The sequence below is a fragment of the Hoplias malabaricus genome, chromosome X2 (genome assembly GCF_029633855.1).
Source record: "Hoplias malabaricus isolate fHopMal1 chromosome X2, fHopMal1.hap1, whole genome shotgun sequence".
NCBI lineage: Eukaryota > Metazoa > Chordata > Actinopteri > Characiformes > Erythrinidae > Hoplias > Hoplias malabaricus.
The window spans coordinates 15,226,294-15,246,058 of NC_089819.1; the positions used below are offsets into that span (position 1 = coordinate 15,226,294).

General features: G+C 37.1%; 1 protein-coding gene and 1 long non-coding RNA gene across 4 annotated transcripts in view; one reads left to right on the forward strand and one right to left on the reverse strand.

Moving 5' to 3' along the window:
• Positions 1 to 1,182: 1,182 nt before the first annotated feature.
• On the forward strand, positions 1,183 to 19,517 carry LOC136676787 (uncharacterized). 2 transcript variants are annotated; one of them, XR_010796317.1, is made up of 5 exons: positions 1,183 to 1,276; positions 17,477 to 17,557; positions 17,921 to 17,994; positions 18,339 to 18,561; positions 19,249 to 19,517. It is a non-coding gene; the product is annotated as an uncharacterized lncRNA (long non-coding RNA). The 2 variants fall into 2 exon arrangements; XR_010796318.1 differs by lacking the exon at positions 17,921 to 17,994.
• Positions 3,380 to 19,765, reverse strand: part of LOC136676785 (complement C5-like) — a 31,395-nt gene continuing 15,009 nt past the window's right edge. For both annotated transcript variants that reach the window (XM_066654005.1, XM_066654004.1), the window contains exons 23-42: positions 18,868 to 18,928; positions 18,681 to 18,770; positions 18,329 to 18,535; positions 17,486 to 17,564; positions 17,176 to 17,335; positions 16,926 to 17,024; positions 16,657 to 16,828; positions 15,126 to 15,331; positions 11,520 to 11,672; positions 11,359 to 11,421; positions 11,179 to 11,272; positions 11,054 to 11,093; positions 10,858 to 10,960; positions 10,677 to 10,751; positions 10,425 to 10,530; positions 7,946 to 8,029; positions 5,956 to 6,045; positions 5,774 to 5,857; positions 5,402 to 5,540; positions 3,380 to 5,261 (exon numbers count right to left, since the gene is read on the reverse strand). In XM_066654005.1, the coding sequence (XP_066510102.1) occupies positions 5,117 to 5,261; positions 5,402 to 5,540; positions 5,774 to 5,857; positions 5,956 to 6,045; positions 7,946 to 8,029; positions 10,425 to 10,530; positions 10,677 to 10,751; positions 10,858 to 10,960; positions 11,054 to 11,093; positions 11,179 to 11,272; positions 11,359 to 11,421; positions 11,520 to 11,672; positions 15,126 to 15,331; positions 16,657 to 16,828; positions 16,926 to 17,024; positions 17,176 to 17,335; positions 17,486 to 17,564; positions 18,329 to 18,535; positions 18,681 to 18,770; positions 18,868 to 18,928 (2,250 nt within the window). In that variant the 3' untranslated portion in view covers positions 3,380 to 5,116. The remainder of the gene's footprint in view (positions 5,262 to 5,401; positions 5,541 to 5,773; positions 5,858 to 5,955; positions 6,046 to 7,945; positions 8,030 to 10,424; positions 10,531 to 10,676; positions 10,752 to 10,857; positions 10,961 to 11,053; positions 11,094 to 11,178; positions 11,273 to 11,358; positions 11,422 to 11,519; positions 11,673 to 15,125; positions 15,332 to 16,656; positions 16,829 to 16,925; positions 17,025 to 17,175; positions 17,336 to 17,485; positions 17,565 to 18,328; positions 18,536 to 18,680; positions 18,771 to 18,867; positions 18,929 to 19,765) is intronic.

Consider the following 19,765-nt stretch of genomic DNA (forward strand, 5'->3'; position numbering starts at 1 on the left):
TGTAATAACTCACTGATTGCACTCACACATTCAATTGTATAAATAACAGGATTTTTATTTAAACACCTTAATAAAAATCACTTGTAAACTCTGAAGTATAGCCAGTGGAACCCAAAAGGTAGGTATTACAAAATAGCTTATTAAATTAAAATGATCATCCATTTCTGGATAATAAAATAAACAAATACTCTGCAAAGTGCAAAACAGCAGCATTCAACTTTAGTGATTAAAAAAACCACAACTGTCAACAAACATTTAACTGATTTAACATTTTCTTCAACTATTTTTTAAAAGGCAGATTGGCATTCAGGAAAACCAAGTGTCTCAGCTTGGAGGGGTTGATCCGGTTTCTTCTCTCTGTCCTTATCTGCCCAGTTTTTGAAAATACTGCTTCTATTCCTTTCGGTCATTTTTCTCCCTTCGGCTCTCCCTCTTCACTTTCCTCCTGTTTGCCACCCACCCCTCCCCTCCCTGATTGGTGGTATAACCCTTCGCTGATTGATACCTTTGCTTGTTGTTCTCTGATTGGTTGAATGACTATGGAATCAGATTTGTGCCAGAAAGAATCGCACAAAAAAAAACATCTTGAGATAGTGCGTGAGCTCTGAGTTCTGCGCGTGCTCTCTGAGTTTTTTGCGCGAGCTCTCTGAGTTTTGTGCGCCTGATCCCTGAGTTTTGCGAGCAGTTTTGGCACAAAGCTCTCGCGTGGGCGGGACTTCTTATTGGTACCTTCCCATTGGCTAATGAGTTTTTGAGTGACAACTCAGTGCCCACGTCATTCGTTGCAGCTCAGCGTGAAACAGAATAAATGAGCATTTATTTGTAAAATATTACTTATGAGTGCTTGATTTTCTGTTCAGAAACCTATCCTGTACTAACATCACAGTTAATCTGTTTTTAACAAATGCCTTATGTGCATTTTGTTACAGGAGGTCTCAGAGAAAAAAGAGACATCACATACAAGAGTGTGTGTGTAATGCGTTATATTCTGCAAAAGCGGAATCCCAAAGCCGAATACACACGCTTCCTGCACTCAGAGTCGTGAACGACGTTCAGGGCACTAAGTTGTCACTCAAAAACTCATTAGCCAATGGGAAGGCACCAATGAGAAGTCCCGCCCACGCGAGAGCTTTGTGCCAAAACTGCTCGCAAAACTCAGGGATCTGGCGCACAAAACTCAGAGAGCTCGCGCACAAAACTCGTGCAGCTGGCGCACAAAACTCAGAGAGCACGCGCAGAACTCAGAGAGCACGCACTAAAACCATGGAGCACAAAGGTCAGAGCTGAATATTTTGTTTGAAAATTATAAGTTTTAAGTTTGAGATGAATTTTTTTGTGCGATTCTTTTTGGCACAAATCTGATTCCATAATATGACAAACCTTAGAAAAAATGGCTCGGTCTTAGACGGGAACCGGCTCTCATCGTTCACTTACAAGAGCCGGCTCTTTGAACCGGTTCGTTCGCGACCGACACATCACTACATCACAGCTCAATTCAGGCCTAGCAAAACAGGCCTACCATTGCCTGCAACCTTTCCTAAATGGTTGCCTGTAGTGCCTAACTCATTTTGTTTACTTTGAGCATTTCAATCGTACACCCATCTACTTTTAATTTACTCTGCTATAAACTTTGTACAGCAAAAAATTGTCAAATATATCACAGTTGTAGCATGTTAACTAGCATGTTTAATCATTAAAAAACATCTCTTTAGTCTAGCATTATTCACTGGACGTAGATAAGGTTGCATATTGCTTAAAGATAATAACAAACTATAATAATAAGGACTTGCAGTGTGTTAAAGCTATATATTTTAATGAATTATATCCCACCAGTGTCAGAAAACACCCAGACTGAGAAAACTCGTTCAATTATCCTAACGCTTCACATGCTCACTTTGTTCGTCTGAATCATGGCAGATCCCGGATCAGATTCACTCCTAAAAGAGGCTTTGGTCACATGACCACTGCAGATCCTCTGTGTAGGAACAATTGATTCATTCAGGAATCATATACAGCTCTTCAGTTCTGAGTCGCTCCTTCACTCTTACACAGCTGATCTATACAGAGTGCCAAGAACATTAACTTACTGAATAGCAGACGTTGTTTTAAGGTTTCTTAACGATTACCTTTTCAAGTGTGAATTTCAGTAGATTCGGAATTGTAGTTACATGCCTTATTGGTAAAATATTTGTAATATACCTGGTAATAAATGTATAAATCAGTGGCGGATGCTGGTCTTTCAAGGAGGGGAAGCTCAATTTCGGCCTACATCATAAAACGTGTCGGTTTATTTATACATAAATTCTACCCTCCGGTCCTTTTCAAGAAAATGATCTGTGACCCTGTCGTACCAACAAGGCGTCTTTTCCAGGGACTTGACTAGTGTCCTCTCAATGGCCAGCAGAGCTAGGCTGCTTAAACGGCCTTGGCCCATGTGAAGTGTGTCCGCCTGTGAGTGCTTTGTGACGGTGGAGGGGCTCAGCACCACCCGCTATAAACTGCGATAGAAGTCAGAAAGAGTGATAGAAGTCAGTCTCCAAACACAAGCAGCTACAAAAAACCACCAGAAATAGAAGCTCGATTTGTCACTAGTCGTTTTTAACAAAGAAAATGCCGCTAAGAGGATTAAGAAAGTCTCCGGTTCAACTCAGAACAGAATGAAAATGTAATGCTCCCACGGATCTTTACACCAAATGATCGCTGATTTGCTCATTTCGCTGTCAATCAAAAAGGTATTCAGCCTCAGACAGATCATCCAATCATCGTGCAGAAGCTGAGCGTCCGAGCCAGCCGAGGCCAGCCCACTACCCCATAGACCCCCAGAGACGCTGAGCGTCCGATGGGCGGGACAAAGCCCAGCATTTATCCAATGACTCGTCTTGTTTCGCTGCACTTCACTATTGACATTTTAAGGGAAGATGAGCTTCCCTTGCAGTCTTAGAGCAATCGCCTCTGGTATACATCTACTGTCATACCCTTAACTGTACTTATTTTATACACCTAAGAGGTACTTACTATTTGTCTATGTAAAATGTTTTTAAGAACTACTCTATTATTAAACCCTTTAATACTATTTACTTACTTTATCTTATGTCTTACTTAACAGGTACTTACTGTTTAAATTATTTGCAAACATTTCTGTAAAATACCCAGTAGTAATTGCATACATATAGTTTACTTACTCTGTACTTATTTTTTGTTATGCCCTACTTAACATTTACTTACTCCATACTTGTAATTTGCAGGCTGTAATTTAAAGTGGAAAACAACACAGATGCATATTCCCTGCCATACCCATGTGAGCAGAAGAGAAACACCCATTTATCATTAGTCAGCTATGTACATTTAATGCCTCAATACATATAGGCAAAACAGTGTAAAATCTCTCCTTAGAATGTGATGATGATTACTGTGGTAAATCATGTCCTGAACCCAATGAGTACAAAGCACAATGAAAATCTGCTAGTGCCTGTAATGAAAGTAGTTGACCATGTCCTTCTCTGTAAAAGACCATGTCCTTCTCTGGTGCACTGTAAATAATTTTAGAGGATCTATAATTACATTCAGAAATACAGTGAATTCAAAATTGTAGCTGCATTCCTTATTTTTAAAAATTACAGTAATAATCCATCCATCCATCCATCCATTATCTGTAACCGCTTATCCAATTTAGGGTCGCGGGGGGTCCAGAGCCTACCTGGAATCATTGGGCGCAAGGCGGGAATACACCCTGGAGGGGACGCCAGTCCTTCACAGGGCACAGTAATAATCATTTTTAATTAAATTTTATAATCTATAATTATGCTTAGAATTACAATGGATCCAGAACGTAGTTATGTGCCTTATTTTTTTAAATGTTTGCACAATACCCAGTAATAAACACATATTTCTAGTATTTTATCTTTTACTTGCTCTGTACTTTATCTTACACCTTACTTAACAGGTACTTACACTGTACTTACAGCTTGCCTTATTTGAAAAATGTTTGTAAGATACCGAGTAATAACAACATATTTCTAGTATCAACCTTTTACTTACTCAGTACTTATTTTATCTTACAGCTTTACATGTACTTACTCTGTACGTACCCAGAAATTAGTGGGCTGTAATTTAAAATGTTATCAGATTCTGTTGGAACCATTCATATTCTATGAAGACAGGCATCAAGACTTTGTCCTGCCTCTCAGATGGTGAAACAAACTTTCATTGGCTGTATGAACAGCCAGAGTCCTTCAGTGTTGTCAAAAGTAGACTGAAGACTCATCACTTCTGCAGTTACTGAAATGTTTTGTATTGCACTATTGTGTTTCTCTCACATCAGCACCAAATGTTGCTTGGGATCTCACTTGGCATTTCTATATTTTTATATAGCAGTTTCCTTTATCCAGCTGTATGCATTTCAGTGGTTTTCAAATATTCTCTCTTTAAATAACAAAGCCCTTTTTGTAAATTGCTCTGTATAAGACCATCTTCTAAATACCTTACACATCAAAATAAAAGAAACCAAACTGAACAGTGGGTTCACATATGGGTCTGTGCAAATTTACAAACCTTATAAATAACACTGAAATCTTCAAAAATGTGATGTGTTATAATACATGACACATATAATAGGACATGAGCAGTAACTGTGAATATGTCTTTCATATTTTTTCTTGAAGGTTGCAATTGTCACTGTTTAAATTTGTTTCAACAGGCACAGATGTTTTAGTAGGTAAATCTTTTGTCACAGGATATGTCTTCTTTTTCTATGAATTTTATTGTCACAAGTATAACCAAAAAACACATAAATCTATTAAATTTTTAATTTCCTTTGTAAATACATATTGCAACTGAGTCAGGATTTCATTTAATTTATAATGTTGTTCAAAAACACCAGGCATGCCTAATCAGTGATATGGGGATGAGTTAGCTAGATAACTTAAACCATAGGTTGAGGACTGCCCAACAGGAATATTCCCCATATTCCAGAGGCTTCTGTTGACTGGCTGAATGATAAATTCTGCTTTGTTGAATACCCCTCAGGAATGGCAAATATACACCAAATTAAACTCTGTAAAAATCCAGTATTAATGCAGCAAATAATGCAGAAAGCTTTTCTGTAAAGTGATACTATTTATGCACCATCACATCCATCTAAAATGAAATCTAACACAAAGTCATTTAAAACATCAACATATTTTCTGCAGGGGCTTCCAAAGCAATCTGATTCAGATGGCCACCACTCCACAGTGGCTTGGGAATCCAGAGGAAATTTATACCTTATAAAACAGGATGAAAAATGATTACAACAATAAATAATGCTATTATATGTTTCTATATACATCTCTGAAAAAAAATATATGTTCCAATTTAAATGTTTTTTCCTCTTCATAATAATATGTACATTTCATGAACTCACTTGTAACTGCGGTCAACACGAAGCTGCATCATCTCTGCACCCATAATCAGATACTGCTTTCCAATCTCCAGATTTACAGAGCTACAAGTTGCCTTTTTCACAAAACCAATCTCTGAGCCTGTTTTAATGTCTTCTGATCCTGTGGACAAAAAGTTGAGTTGGAATTTGGGTATGAGTCAGTTTCAGTTAGTCTTTTATTTGATCCAAAGCAACTTATGGAACTGGCTTGTAACTCAATCACTCACATACTAAAGTTTAGGAACAGCTGCAAATTCAGTGCTTCATATCAATGACACTATATGTTCTAATTGCACACTGGTGTTTTTCTATCACACAGTGATATCTCATAATGTAGTAAAACAATGTAACAACCTTTTTTAAGTGTTTGCTCAACAATTGCTGTGTATGTGAGGAAATCCCCTTCTGCTGTCGTTGATGTAATTTTCACCTTAAAACCTGAGGGAAATATATCAGTTTTAATTAGAAGTTCTTCAAATGAATCTAAAATATAAAATATTTATTATATATATAATTTCATAGACTCAATTTCTTACCATATTTAATGCTGTCTCTGCAAATATCCTGTTTTCTTTGTTTAATAGTGATTGTATCATCAGTGCTGGTCTTTAAACTGCAACATTCCGCTGCAGAATCCAAAAATGAACAATTAATGATAGCAAAAATGAAAAAAAAAAAACATGTACCTATACATTGTAATTATCTTTTTATCAAAAGGGTTTATTGCTGGACATGACAACATGTAACCTTGGTATTTCTTTTTTGGTTATACATTAAATGTATATATTTTTTATCAATTGACTCATGTATTCCCACACCCAAATGAAATTTCATATGTGAATAAAAACTGAATGTAATGATATGGAGATCCAAATGTCAATATTTTATTCGTAATAGAACATAGATGATAGATCAAAAGTTTAATCTGAATAAATGTAACATTTTAAGGGAAAAATATGTTGATTCAAAATTTCATGGCGTCAACAAATCCCAAAAAAGTTGGGACGAGGCCATTTTTTACCACTGTGTGGTATCCCCCCTTCTTCTTACAACACTCAACAGACGTCTGGGGACAGAGGAGACCAGTTTCTCAAGTTTACAAATAGGAATGCTCTCCCATTCATGTCCAATACAGGCCTTTAACTGTTCAATCGTCTTGGGCCTTCTTTGTCGCACCTTCCTCTTTATGATGTGGCAAATGTTCTCTATAAGTGAAAGATCTGGACTGCAGGCTGGCCATTTCAGTACCCGGATCCTTCTCCTACGTAGCCATAATGTTGTGATTGCTGCAGAATGTGGTCTGGCATTATCTTGTTGAAAAATACAGGGTTTTCCCTGAAAGAGATGACGTCTAGATGGGAGCATATGTTGTTCTAGAACCTGAACATAGTTCTCTGCATTAATGGTGCCTTTCCAGACATGCAAGCTGCCCATGCCACAGGCACTCATGCAACCCCATACCATCAGTGATGCAGGCTTCTGAACAGAGCGTTGATAACAACTTGGGTTATCCTTGTCCTCTCTGATCCGGATGACATGGTATCCCAATGTTCCATAAAGAACTTCAAATCGTGACTCATCTGACCACAGAAAAGTCTTCCATTTTGCCACACTCCATTTGAAAAGACCCCTGGCCCAGTGCAAATGTCTGAGCTTGTGGAGCTTGCTTAGAAATGGCTTCCTCTTTGCACTGTAGAGTTTCAGCTGGCAACGGCGGATGGCACGGTGGATGGCCCATTCTGTTATTTCCTTAACAGTGGCATTCCTGTTTGAGGTGCAGTGACGTTTAAGGGCCCGGAGATCACGAGCATCCAGTGGAGTTTTACAGCCTTGACCCTTACACACAGGAATTGTTCCAGATTCTCTGAATCTTTTGATGATGTTATGCACGGTTGATGATGATAACTTAAAAGTCTTTGCTATTTTATGCTGGGTAACACCATTCTGGTATTGCTGCACTGTCTTTCTGCGCAACAATGGTGGAATTGGTGATCCTCTTACCATCTTGGCTTCAGAGAGACACTGACACTCTGAGAAGCTCTTTTTATACCCAGTCATGTTGTCAATTGACCTAATTAGTGTTAATTGGTCTTCCAGCTGTTCGTTATATGCTCAATTTCCTTTTTCCAGCCACTTATTGCTACTTGTCCCAACTTTTTTGGGATTTGTTGACACTGTGAAATTTTGAATCAACATATTTTTCATTTAAAATGTTACAATTACTCAGATTAAACTTTTGATCTGTCATCTATGTTCTATTACAAATAAGATATTGACATTTGCCATCTCCACATAATAGCATTCAGTTTTTATTCACAATTTGTTTAGTGTCCCAACTTTTTTGGAATCCGGTTTGTATAAGATAACTATGCATCAAAATAAATTACATTAGGTATTATGGAGTTGTAATTTTTTGATAGTATACATGGCTGCAAATCTGAGACTGAGTTTTGTCTTAAACTGATAAGCTCCAAAATCTTAATCAATGGTTTGTTCAAAGTTTGAAACAATCCTAATGAGGCTTACCTGCCATGCACTGACATTGGTCATCATTACAGAGTCTGAGAAGTCTACGGCTCTGTGTGTAGTAAAACTTGGTACATTGATTGTCTATAGAAACCAAGAAAAATACATAAATACAGCATAAATCTTAAATAAATTTCCTGTATTGGACTAAGGCATTAACACCAAGAGCAGTATTCTGGTATTCTTTTAAAAAAGGTTTTATTGTGGCACTGAAAGTGCATAGTCTATTATCTAGCAGGGGTGATTAATTAAAATTCATTAAGGTCTAGTTAGAGAAATTTTTCTCAAGTCAAGTTTCGGAACATAATGTATAACTTGCATTATGATCAGTGTCATATCCTGTAGATTAAATGGGCTTATAACTATAGCATTATTTTATTGTAGTTAACAAGTGAATGTCAAATCAAATTACACCTTCAATTACATTTCAATATATTTCAGCAAGATTTATGAATAATTATAAATAACATATCTTTTAAATAAAATGTCAATTTCTCATTTCAAATAAATTTGCAAATAAAACAATGCTTTTGAATTTTATACGTTAACAGCAAGCTGATTGGCTCTTTATGCTGAAGGATGGGACTTTATCCATAAACAGAATCCATGTTCAGCATTATGAGAATTTCAACCGTAATCATTCCTTTCTTATTACATTTTCTGGTTTTACCTCACACAACAGTCACACAAAGATTACATCCCTCTGGATATTTTTACTGGCCCCAGGACAGTAGTGTCTGGAGCCCTGCCCTGTGTGTGTCATTAGCACACATCATAATGCACAGACCTTATTGGCTGAGTAGCCTCACATGTGATATGCAGAAACGCATGTGATTATGCTGTATTTGGGTACTCACAATAGCATTTACTATTTTCTCAATGGGAAGAGAGAAAATGTCATGCCAGGGGCACCACCATGGAGGGAAAAGTTAGGATGATTCTAAGGGTCTGGCACTGACAGGGGGCCTTCGAGGGCTAATAATATTATTTTAATAGTATTGCCTTGTGTAGGCCTTTAAAATAAAACATAATTTCATCTTTTAAAATAAGTAAATTAGACATGGTTGTGATTTGCTATAACATTTTCTCGAATTATTTATCATATTGTCATTTCACCCCTCTCTTTTTACTGAATGGTACAGTCTGATTCTGGCAGAGCAGGACACGTGAAATGTGTATGCCCCGGGAATGCTCAGCTGTCAGTTGTTCTAACATGGGTGCTACCACTAGACCGGTACACACTTGAGCTGTAGCTAAGCAGGACTGATGGTGGTGGTGAGGTGAACTATGAAGTCAGGTTATCAAAATTTGATACATATATTTCGAATTAACCTGGTTGGATAATTAAGATAACAATTTACAATAAGCTGTATAGTATTCCAGATAGACTCCAGAACTACCGCGACCCTGAACTGTATAAGCGGTTACAGATAATGAATAAATGAATGAATAAGCAATGCAGTGTCATTTTATTTAAATACACCACCTTTATTGCCATGGGAGATCAGAGGAATGTTAAGTGGAAGGTCTGCGCAGAGCTAGCTGAACTTATGTGATATTAGGCTAATACGTAAGATAAAATATTAGCCTACATGGTGCTGGTTCTAATAACTGGTTTTTGAAATCTTGATTACTGATGATGTTTGCCGGAGGGCCCTGGAGTATCCTGGAGTATGAAGTATCCATAATGTGTATAATACAGAATCAGTTATACATTCATACTGACATTTACAGTAAAGTAAGGTATGCTGCATGTAAGTAGGTGGGATCAAGATATAAAGGACAATAGAAATGGTTGGAGTCAGCCAAAAGCAGACTTGAATTAAGTTAGATTATGATTGAAAAATTCACTGCCACTACCACACATTATCCTGGAGGCAAAATTGTAATCTTTCATGGGGCCCAAGATTCCTAGCAGTGCCCCTGGGTCACGCTATATGTCATATCTCAAACTTGTGTATCGTCTAGAATCCTGAGTTTACCAGTGGTAAAAACAACTTTGTCCGGCATTTGGGTGCAATTTACAAGTCAGAAAACTGGCATTTCCCAGTTTCCAACATCACTTGAACACAGCATAAGAATTTTCCTGGAGGCTAAACCTAAACCGCAATGACTAGAAGAGTAACACCACTTAAACAAACACTCTGTTCAAAAAAAAAATTAAAATTGTACAGTGTTTGTGTCCGGACCCGGGCCATGGTCTACCTATTCGCGACCCATAGTCTATACGTATAATGTATAATTTCGGGGAACATTTGAAGATATGTTACATAAGGAATGAAATTACGTTAGTTTATTGTTTGCAAATGTTTATAGATCAGTACTGTTTTAAAAGATCCCAGTTTTGAAGAATGTCTGCAATGTCAAATATTAATGCATGAATTAATAGCATATATTAGTATAGTGTAGTATATATATATATCTTGTAGTATAGGTATGCACAGCAATAACCAGTGCAGGCTTTGTGGAAATACTGTACCTGGATCATGAAATTCATATACTTTGAACACTGAAGCACTGTTCATGCCAGTTTGAAACACCTCTTGAATTCGGAAACCCACGCAGTAGAACTCCTCTGAAGGAACCTACAAGACAAAAACGAGGCATTTCATAAGTTACACATCAGTATTTTGGTCAATTTGAAAAGTTATTGAAAGAAATATATATCACTAATACTACTGGTACTCAATAATAATGATGATGAAAATAAATTTAACGGCATTATACATACTGAGTCTAGTTGGAGAATAAGGAGGTCACCATTTATTTCAAAGTCAGAGATACGGCTCTCAAGTCCATCCCTAAACTGCAAAGTGTATAGAGATTAGTTAGATTTTTTTTTCCACATTCTATATTTTTCTAGACTAGCACCACTAGCACCACCATGGACACACACTAAGAGAGTGTCTTACCCTTTTCAGGTCATCTATAACTGGATTCACACCAGTGGGTAATTTAATTTCCATAACTGTGTGTCCTGCCTCTGTCTCTACCTCATTTTCCTGTGGTTTATATCTGTGAGACAAATACTGCTGGTGTTAGCATCATTACTGTGTATTAAAAACTATAGAATATAGTGTTGTGTGGAATATACAGCTTTGTACTTACTTGGCACAAGCAACAATCCTTGGTGAAAGCTGCATTGGTTCTGGGAAAACCAAAGACAGCCTTTTCATTAAACTGCATCTGTTATGAAAGAAAAATTGCTAAACGTATTCAATATATCCATTTACCTTTGGATGCTGGGTTACGGGGGTGAACGTCTATGGATAAATCAAAGTGGCAGTCATCGTCGCTCTGTATCATTTCATAGTAAACCGTTTTTAACTGTGAAATGAAAAGCATAGAAACGTTTTCAAACAATGGTTTTGTATGAAAGGCAATTAGATAATTATTACATAAAACCCACTTACATTAGCAAATGACACTCCAGTAGAGAATGCTGTTTTCAGTATGACATCATCAGCATAAAGTACCTTTTCAGTGTAAAAAAAGTATAGTTGTGTTTTTTTTTTTTCAAGCAAATACATTTGAATGTTTACTTGTTGCTGATTTAGCAGAAAGAACATCTTACTTCTATAGGTTTCCCAATAGGCTTATTTTGGGACAAACTAACACGGCCAATTGTGCCTTCCCTTCTGTAGGACACATCAACTTCCATTTCTAGTGAGGCTTTCTTACCCATGATTCTGTACTTGATCATTGCCTCTAGTGTTAAAACAGCATCCTGAGAACATGATAAAAGATTTCAGAATTGTTAAAGATAATGAAGCTAGTTTTCACACACATGCAATAACTTCATTTAAAAATGTCTGCATGCAGGATCTTGTTTATATATCTGTAGCAAAGAGCAAGCATCAGGTGGTTTAAATGCAGACTAGCAGATTCTTTTTTCCCCTTTTATACTTTTGTAGAACTATTTTCATGGAACACTTTTTGAAAGAGCTCATGAATGAAAAAATTAAATTGTCAACTTTTCAAAAAATATAAATAAATAAATTAAGTATTATGTAAACATTATTATAGTTATAAAATATCCTATTCACTCATCAGTCTATGTGGTAACTATTCAAGTTGAAACTATATGAATGATTTTAAATTAATTATTGATTCTGAATAATGAGAGGTTAATTACACTTTCATGACTGTTTTTGCCAGACCACCTGCCGGGATAGAAGAGGCATTTACGCGGACTGACTGACTGCATAGGAGTAGGAACTGTTGAATAAATCAGCTGTATTTCACAGAGAATATTTAAGGTGGCACCATTCAGCCATATTTCATATTCCAGTTCATGAACTAAATTTGGAACTGTTCAGGGGTGACCAAACGTCCTCTTTCCTGGACAAGTACTATTTTTGGGACCTAAAAAATGCATCTAGCGATTTTTAAATCGCTAAAAATGCGATATAAAAATCGCATTTTGCTACCTGCAGGCTTTTTCCCATCCCATTTCTTGCTATAAGTCCTAAATCCTTCATTAAAATTTTCACTTTTTTGAAGGGTGTTTTTGAGGGTTGAAGTATTCAAGGGGTTGAGAGCTGAACTGGGACAAGCTCGCGCCGCTTTAGCGCTGTAGGTCCACCATCCATCGCTGTGCAGCCAAGTGTTTTACTGGAGCCTCAAACAGAAATGTGTTAAGTTTCTGAGGTAATATTTATCATATTCTCTACTTTACGTTTTGAGAATGTTTCTGTGACCCAACCTTTTGTTTTCTACTATATATTTAGCAAACAGAAAGTCATCTTGTCTGTCCCTATAAGACAGATACATGGATACATCTCACAGTTACTGACTTTCTGACAAGTTATTTACATCTGCACAGCTTTTTATTCAACTTTACACAAAAACAGGCAAAATCTCCAGAATATTAAACCAGAACACCAGAACGAGGTGTTACTCAAAATAAATGGGGCTGTGAGTTTATACAGCACTGTTTTATCTGTCAGACCCTTATAGAAATGTAAGTCAGTAATAAAGTCTAGTTCTAGTTCCATCATTAAAAACTTAAATTTTGCTGCTTTCTGGTAAACGAGTTGCTTTAATGTAATCTCAACACAGTGCTTCAGTTGGTATTAACGGTAAATAAACACAGCAAAGTTGGCTTGCAGTTAGCGATTCACCAACCTTTGTTTGTGAAAGTTTTCTCAAATCAAATAATGCCTAAAAACTTTAATTCATTCATTCATTGTCTGTAACCAGTTCAGGGTCTCCAGTTCAGGGTCGCGGTGGGTCCAAAGCCTACCTGGAATCATTGGGCGCAAGGCAGGTAAACACCCTGGAGGGGGCGCCAGTCCTTCACAGGGCAACACAGACACATTCACTCACACCTACGGACACTTTTGAGTCGCCAATCCATCTACCAACATGTGTTTTTGGACTGGGGGAGGAAACCAGAGCACCCGGAGGAAACCCATGCAGACACTGGGAGAACACACCAACTCCTCACAGACAGTCACCTGGAGCAGGAATCGAACCCACAACCTCCAGGCCCCTGGAGCTGTGTGACTGCGACACTACCTGCTCATTCCATTTTTAGTGAAAATAACATTTCACATTTAAAACCTCCATATAATCATCTTTTTTTAATGCCACAAACATAAATGAAGGGCTGATAGACCAAAGCATATTTGTGAAATATTTCACAAATCAGATAAATGAATTTCTCTCAGATTTTAGCTCAATACATGACCAATTAAGAAAGCAATATGAACTAATGCTCTGCATTTGCCCAAAATCTGTTACTACACATAGAAATGTGTATACAACCATATAAATCATCCAAACACACCAACCAAAAATGCCAAAAACATGTTAATTTTCATCTCTATTGTTAGTGTAAATATGTCATAGTCAAACATTTCAAACTATACTTTTAGTGCCACAAATATTAATAAAGTGCTGACAGACCTTTGTGTATTATTTCACAAATCAGATTTCACAAATCAGCTTTAATATCAGTACATGGCCAGTTATGAACATTATATGAATTAATGCTAAATATTTGCCCAAAATGTTGAAGTACTGTATTGTGACACATGAAAGCATGAATAGAAGTGTAAAGCACATTAAAATACACCGAATTGTGTTTGTGAAAGTTTTCACAGATTGAGTACAAACTCAAAGAAAGTTTCATGGAATTTGGATGTCATTTGTACTGAACATCATATGCCAAAATGAAAAATCGTGTTTATTTTACATTTTTCTTTCTTGTGGTATACAAGCCACTGACTGACAAAATAAGAAGCTTTAGAAAATTAAATGCTGGTGTGTAACTTAGGCGGATTACGGCGTGGAATGCCACGTCATGAGAATTCACAAATCAGGAACAGCAAAACGCACCAGTGTTTGTAGATGTACGTGACTTTACAACTGAATCGCTAACCGCAAGCCAACTTTACTACCATTTCTCTTGACATTTGGACTGGTTTGGAGATCACACGTTCCCTGATCTTACCTCATCTGATAAACTCAGCTTGTTCGACAAACATGGTTAATTTTACGACAGTGCCCCTGGAACTCAGATGATGTTTATGGCCTATGGCTTGTTTTACGACAGTGATGTGTTATGACAGTTCATCCTGTTTTTAGATTCTGCTTAGATAATGATCAATCCATGTGTAACATTGCAAAATGTGGTATAAAGATATATGCCTCTCACAGACCGTTAGATCAGTCTGAGAGACAGTCTGAGACCATCAGACTTCATCCTGGAACCAGAGCACTCAGTAAACAGTATTAAATCCGGACTGGTCTCCTCTCTTCACTTTAAAACCAACAGAGGACAAGTTTACAACACTGCGGTCAGAAACCGACAGGCATTCCTTTATCATATATACACTGTCAGCAACTGACAAGATAAACTATTTCTATAGTTTGTTATTAGTTAATTTTATTGTAAACAAATAAAAAAACTGATATGATAAACTGATATGAAGCACCAAAACTTCTCCAGACCTTCCAATGACAAGGGTATGTATTTTGGGCGTTCTTGTTTTTGAAATACCAGAAGCACCTCTGTGACAATGGCTAATGGTGGTCCGGCAAAACTAGGCTTGACTAGTGCTCAGAGCACTAGTCTTGTTTAATATATAAAAGCACAAACAAACAAAGTGGACCCCACAGAATAAAAAAAAGAGATAACAGAAAAAAACAACATTGGATGTGTGTGCCTGCATACCTGAGTAGAGAAGAATCCTCCTCCATATCTCTGATCCTGAGTCAGCCAATTGACAATAGGCATGGCATATCCTGCTTCCCCTCTGAGAATAGTGGTGAGCAGAATGTAGACGGTGGTCTCCACTGACATTGCTGTGGCCTTGTTTGGCTTCAGTGGATCCTGAGGGGCATCCTTCTCTTGCCAGAATCGAACAACAGCTGGGTTTCCTAAGCAGAACATTAAACATAAAAACAAAAAATTACAAATCAAGAAAAATCATAATATAGAATTTCTCCCAAAAATACATAATCACTCACTCATTCATGGTTAGACAGTGCTCACAAAGAGCACTAAATATAACATACTGACTCACAATTAGGAACTTATCCATACTGGGCTGCGAATCAGTACTTGTTTATATACAGACGTTTCCAGAAAAGCTGGGATTATTTATTTGTACGTATGTTTGTTTGTAAAATGCAATGAAAGCTAAAAAACTAAACTGAGCTAAACTGTTGTTTGATGGTTCTTTTTATGAAATGCCATAATGTCTTATTTTTCTCTTCATGAAATATTATAAAGGCTGATCTGTAGAACATGCACAAAAAGGCCTGGCCTTGTCTTGCTGAAATAACCATGGACTTCACAGCAAAAAATATCACCTAGCAGCATTTGTATCTCTACAGTCAAAATATATGCCTTTAAATCAATGATAATTTTTACATATGCAAGTCACTCATGCAATGGGAAATGATGCTCCCCTCATATTATGACAAATGCTGGCTTTTGCAACTTTCACTGATAAAAGTCTGGATGGCTCCTTTTGTTTTGGCACAAAAAACATTTTTCCCCAAAAACAAGCTGAAACAAACTCATAGCACACATTTCCACTGTCATTTGGAACATCTGAAATGGGCTTGGGCCCAGTAGTGAGCTCCTTTTTGACATTAAATTTTATTGTGGAATATTTTAGTATAGGAATTTGAATATTCTAGGAACTCTGACTTTTATTTGTGTGTTCTTGTGGTGGGTCCAGAGCCTACCTGGAATCACTGGGTGCAACACACCCTGGAGGGGGTGCCAGTCCTTCACAGGGCATCACCCACTCACACCTACGGACACTTTTGAGTCGCCAATCCACCTGTCCATGTGTGTTTTTGGACTGTGGGAGGAAACCGGAGGACCCAAAGGAAACCCACGCGAACACATGGAGTACACACCACACTCCTCACAGAAAGACACCCAGAGTGGGACTCGAACCCCAACCCCTGAAGCTGTGTGACAGTGACACTACCTGTTGCACCACCGTTGCTGCCCTTCCATTGTATTATATTTTAATTTAAAACATGCAGTGAAGTGTGGTAAGCCAGAACATTGGAAAATGTTCTTTGTATATATGTAATTTAAATACAATTCAAGATTAACATATCACAGATCTTTGGTTCCAACTTCTCTGTAAATTAGTTTGTAGTAAAGTTTAAATTATAGATTTAAGTGTAGTCCTTTGTGGTGTGGTGCGCTTTGGATGACGTAATAAGAAGCAAAATTTCACCTTTAACTTTGGCCTCTTTTTTAAGGTTTTCATACAACTTTATTGCATGCCAATTGTTTTCATCAACGAGGGTCATGGCATATGATGCTATGGCTCTCACATATAAACTTTTCAGCCTTAGCACGTGTAAAGACAAGTACTGCACAGCCTTCACCACTGCATCTTGATATATCTGGAAAGAAGCATCAACAATTACCTCATTGTGAATTGAACTACTAAATTTAACATGACTAAAAATGCATTTAAGAGTATGGACCTGCTATTCTTACCTGTAAATTAGACTTGGGGACTGTTAAGGCACTTTTGATTCCAATTACCACAAATGATGTAATGTAGACTGCTTGCTCAGTGACATCTGCCCCCGCACCCTTGAGAATTAGGAAAACCAAACTATCACACAAAACTGCATTATGTCTTATTCATAGTCTATAGATAAAGTAGATAAAGTGGAACTACAAATCTTTCTCAAATACATTAAATAAGAGTCATGACTAGGATGCTGATATTGAGTGAGTATACCATGAGTTTTCTTGGCTTGTAGTTAGATATCTCACTGAAGGAACCGTCTGCATTCTGACACTTGGTTATTAGCCAGCGCACTGTGCTGGACAGTACATCGTGATCCACAGTGATATATCTGTCAATTTGACCCAGAGTCTTCACCACAAGGGCAGTCAGCCTAGACAGGAATTCAGTTAAAAACATTTTTATTGTTTTTTTTTTATAAAGAGAATCATAGGATAGCCATCTGTGTGAATATAATTATATTACCTACATTTCTAAAACAATGCTTTGACCGTTTGAATCTTGTTCATTTCAGTTAACTCACCAGGTGCTGGGTTCCTTGTCCTTCCATAAACTGAAACTGTGCTCCCGTTCGGATTTAAATGACATGATGCTGGTAAGACCTAGGAGAAGCAACTATGCAAATGCATTTCAATTCATTCTTAATAATGAAACATGTTCCACAATAAACCAGACTTGTTTGAATTGCACTTACAACATAAATACAGTACAATAACTTTGGCAAAAATTTAATTTTGAAAACACCACTTAGAATTTTTTTCCTTAAAAAGAATTTTCAGCAAAGTTCCTGGTATCTACAAAAACTTCAGAGATTAATTCCAAATCTAATATAAACATGGATCCACCTCATCAAAGTAGTTAACAACATTACAAGCAATGTAATGTAACTGCTATGACTGAATCTGACTGTAATTATACTCTGGCTAAATGTACAGTCTCTTATGCCAATACATTACAGCCTCACATAGGGCTCAGCCCACTCTCTTCCTACCAGCAACCACAGTGTTGATGTCCCTTCTCAGGAATCATAAGGTACGCACCTCCCTTTGTCCGTTTTCACTTAATTACACCCAGAACACCTCTGCAAGGCTCAACAATAAGGTCTGGTTTTGTAGGCTTTCAGGACTAGGGTTGAACAGTCCTTCTCTATACATAAATGTTGCAATCATAATAGTGTTGCTTCATCCATTAGGAAAACAGACAATTTATAATGTAACAGATAAAGTATAATGCTTTCTATATACTATCGCTTATAAAATGTATATTTGCACCATATTCAATATATGACCTCTTTGAATTCTATTCTAGTCTGCTCTAACAATGCCCAATCTAGTCTTTTCTACTCAAGCCTAATGTAATGGAATACCTTCTCTCAGCTTTCTTTTCAGACCAATGCTGCTGACAGCTGTTTCTAGCTGCCCCCACTGTTCAGATGTCTCCATGTAATCATACACATAGAAGACTGGGAGAAGTCCAAGCAGTTCCACCTCTGCAGAACCTCTGGGCAAGTTAATCAGCTGCATTATACCCTTTGGATCAGTGACGATGGACAGCAACTCTCCCAGAATTTCACCTGAACAGAAGGGCACAATGCCAGTGGTAAACCTCACACTTATATCACTCTAACCACCGACTGCAATCAAACGGCCAAATATTCTAAACTCTGTCCATTTGTAGAATTCATCGCTACATAGTACAATATTACGTCTTAAACATACCATTTACTGTAAGCAAGCGATCCACAGTTGACTTGGGCACAAGGTTTAGTGGAAGGGAGTTTCTGAGCTCAACACGATTTGTAGATTTACCTGGTGGAAAATAAGTGTTTTTATAAAAGCCAACAGATATATATATATTTGGTAACTGTTGTCCATAAACAGTAAACTCACAGTGTAAATTTCTTACCATAGACACCCTGGGGATCAAGTCTTCCTCCAATCCTAATTTCCTTTCTAACACCCTCAGGCTGCAAAAATGCCAGGAGAATTAAGTCAGCCATTTAGGTTCTGTTTAATTTGCTCGTAGATATATTACCACATGTATAAAAGTTAATTTTTATTTTGGATGTGATGCCAGCAACACATTACAAAAAAGTTGGGATGGGGCATATTTACCTCACTGTTTCTTTAACAACACATTCTTTAGCAACATAAACATATTGGGCAATGGAGGAAACCAATTGCTGTAGATTTGAAAGTGAAATGTTTACATAGGATTTCAGCTGTTCAACATTTTGGGTAGTCATTAAATAATTTTAAGTTTAAATTTTATCATTTTCTAATGCAGTGTCACCTGAGGGCCTGAAGATTACAGCCAGCTATTATTGGTTTGTGCCTTTCCTATAGATGTTTCTCCAGATTATATGAAACCTTCAATGACATTGTGTACTGTAGACTATGAATCCCTAGGCTCTTTTTTATTTTACATTGAAAGATGCGACTCTTGAATTGTTTCTCTGTTTGCCCAGTCCTTCACAGAAGGGTACATTACAAAGACACTATTTCAAATGTTGAAATGTATGCAGATTTTCAGTTCTGTAACATTATTCAAATCGTGTCATTGACCTGTTAATAATTAACCTAATTTATTGGGTTTACAAATAAGTTTTAATTTTCTTTTGTTGTTGTTTTTCTATGTGTGTGTGTAAGAAACATAATTCTTCTGCTCTTTTTTCATGGTAACTATTGTGTGACAATTATCATTTTATTCAACAAAACTACCTAAAAAATTAATTTGTCTGAATATGACAATTGAGAGATTTAAAACATATTTGAACACATAAAATATTTTGTAGACATCCATA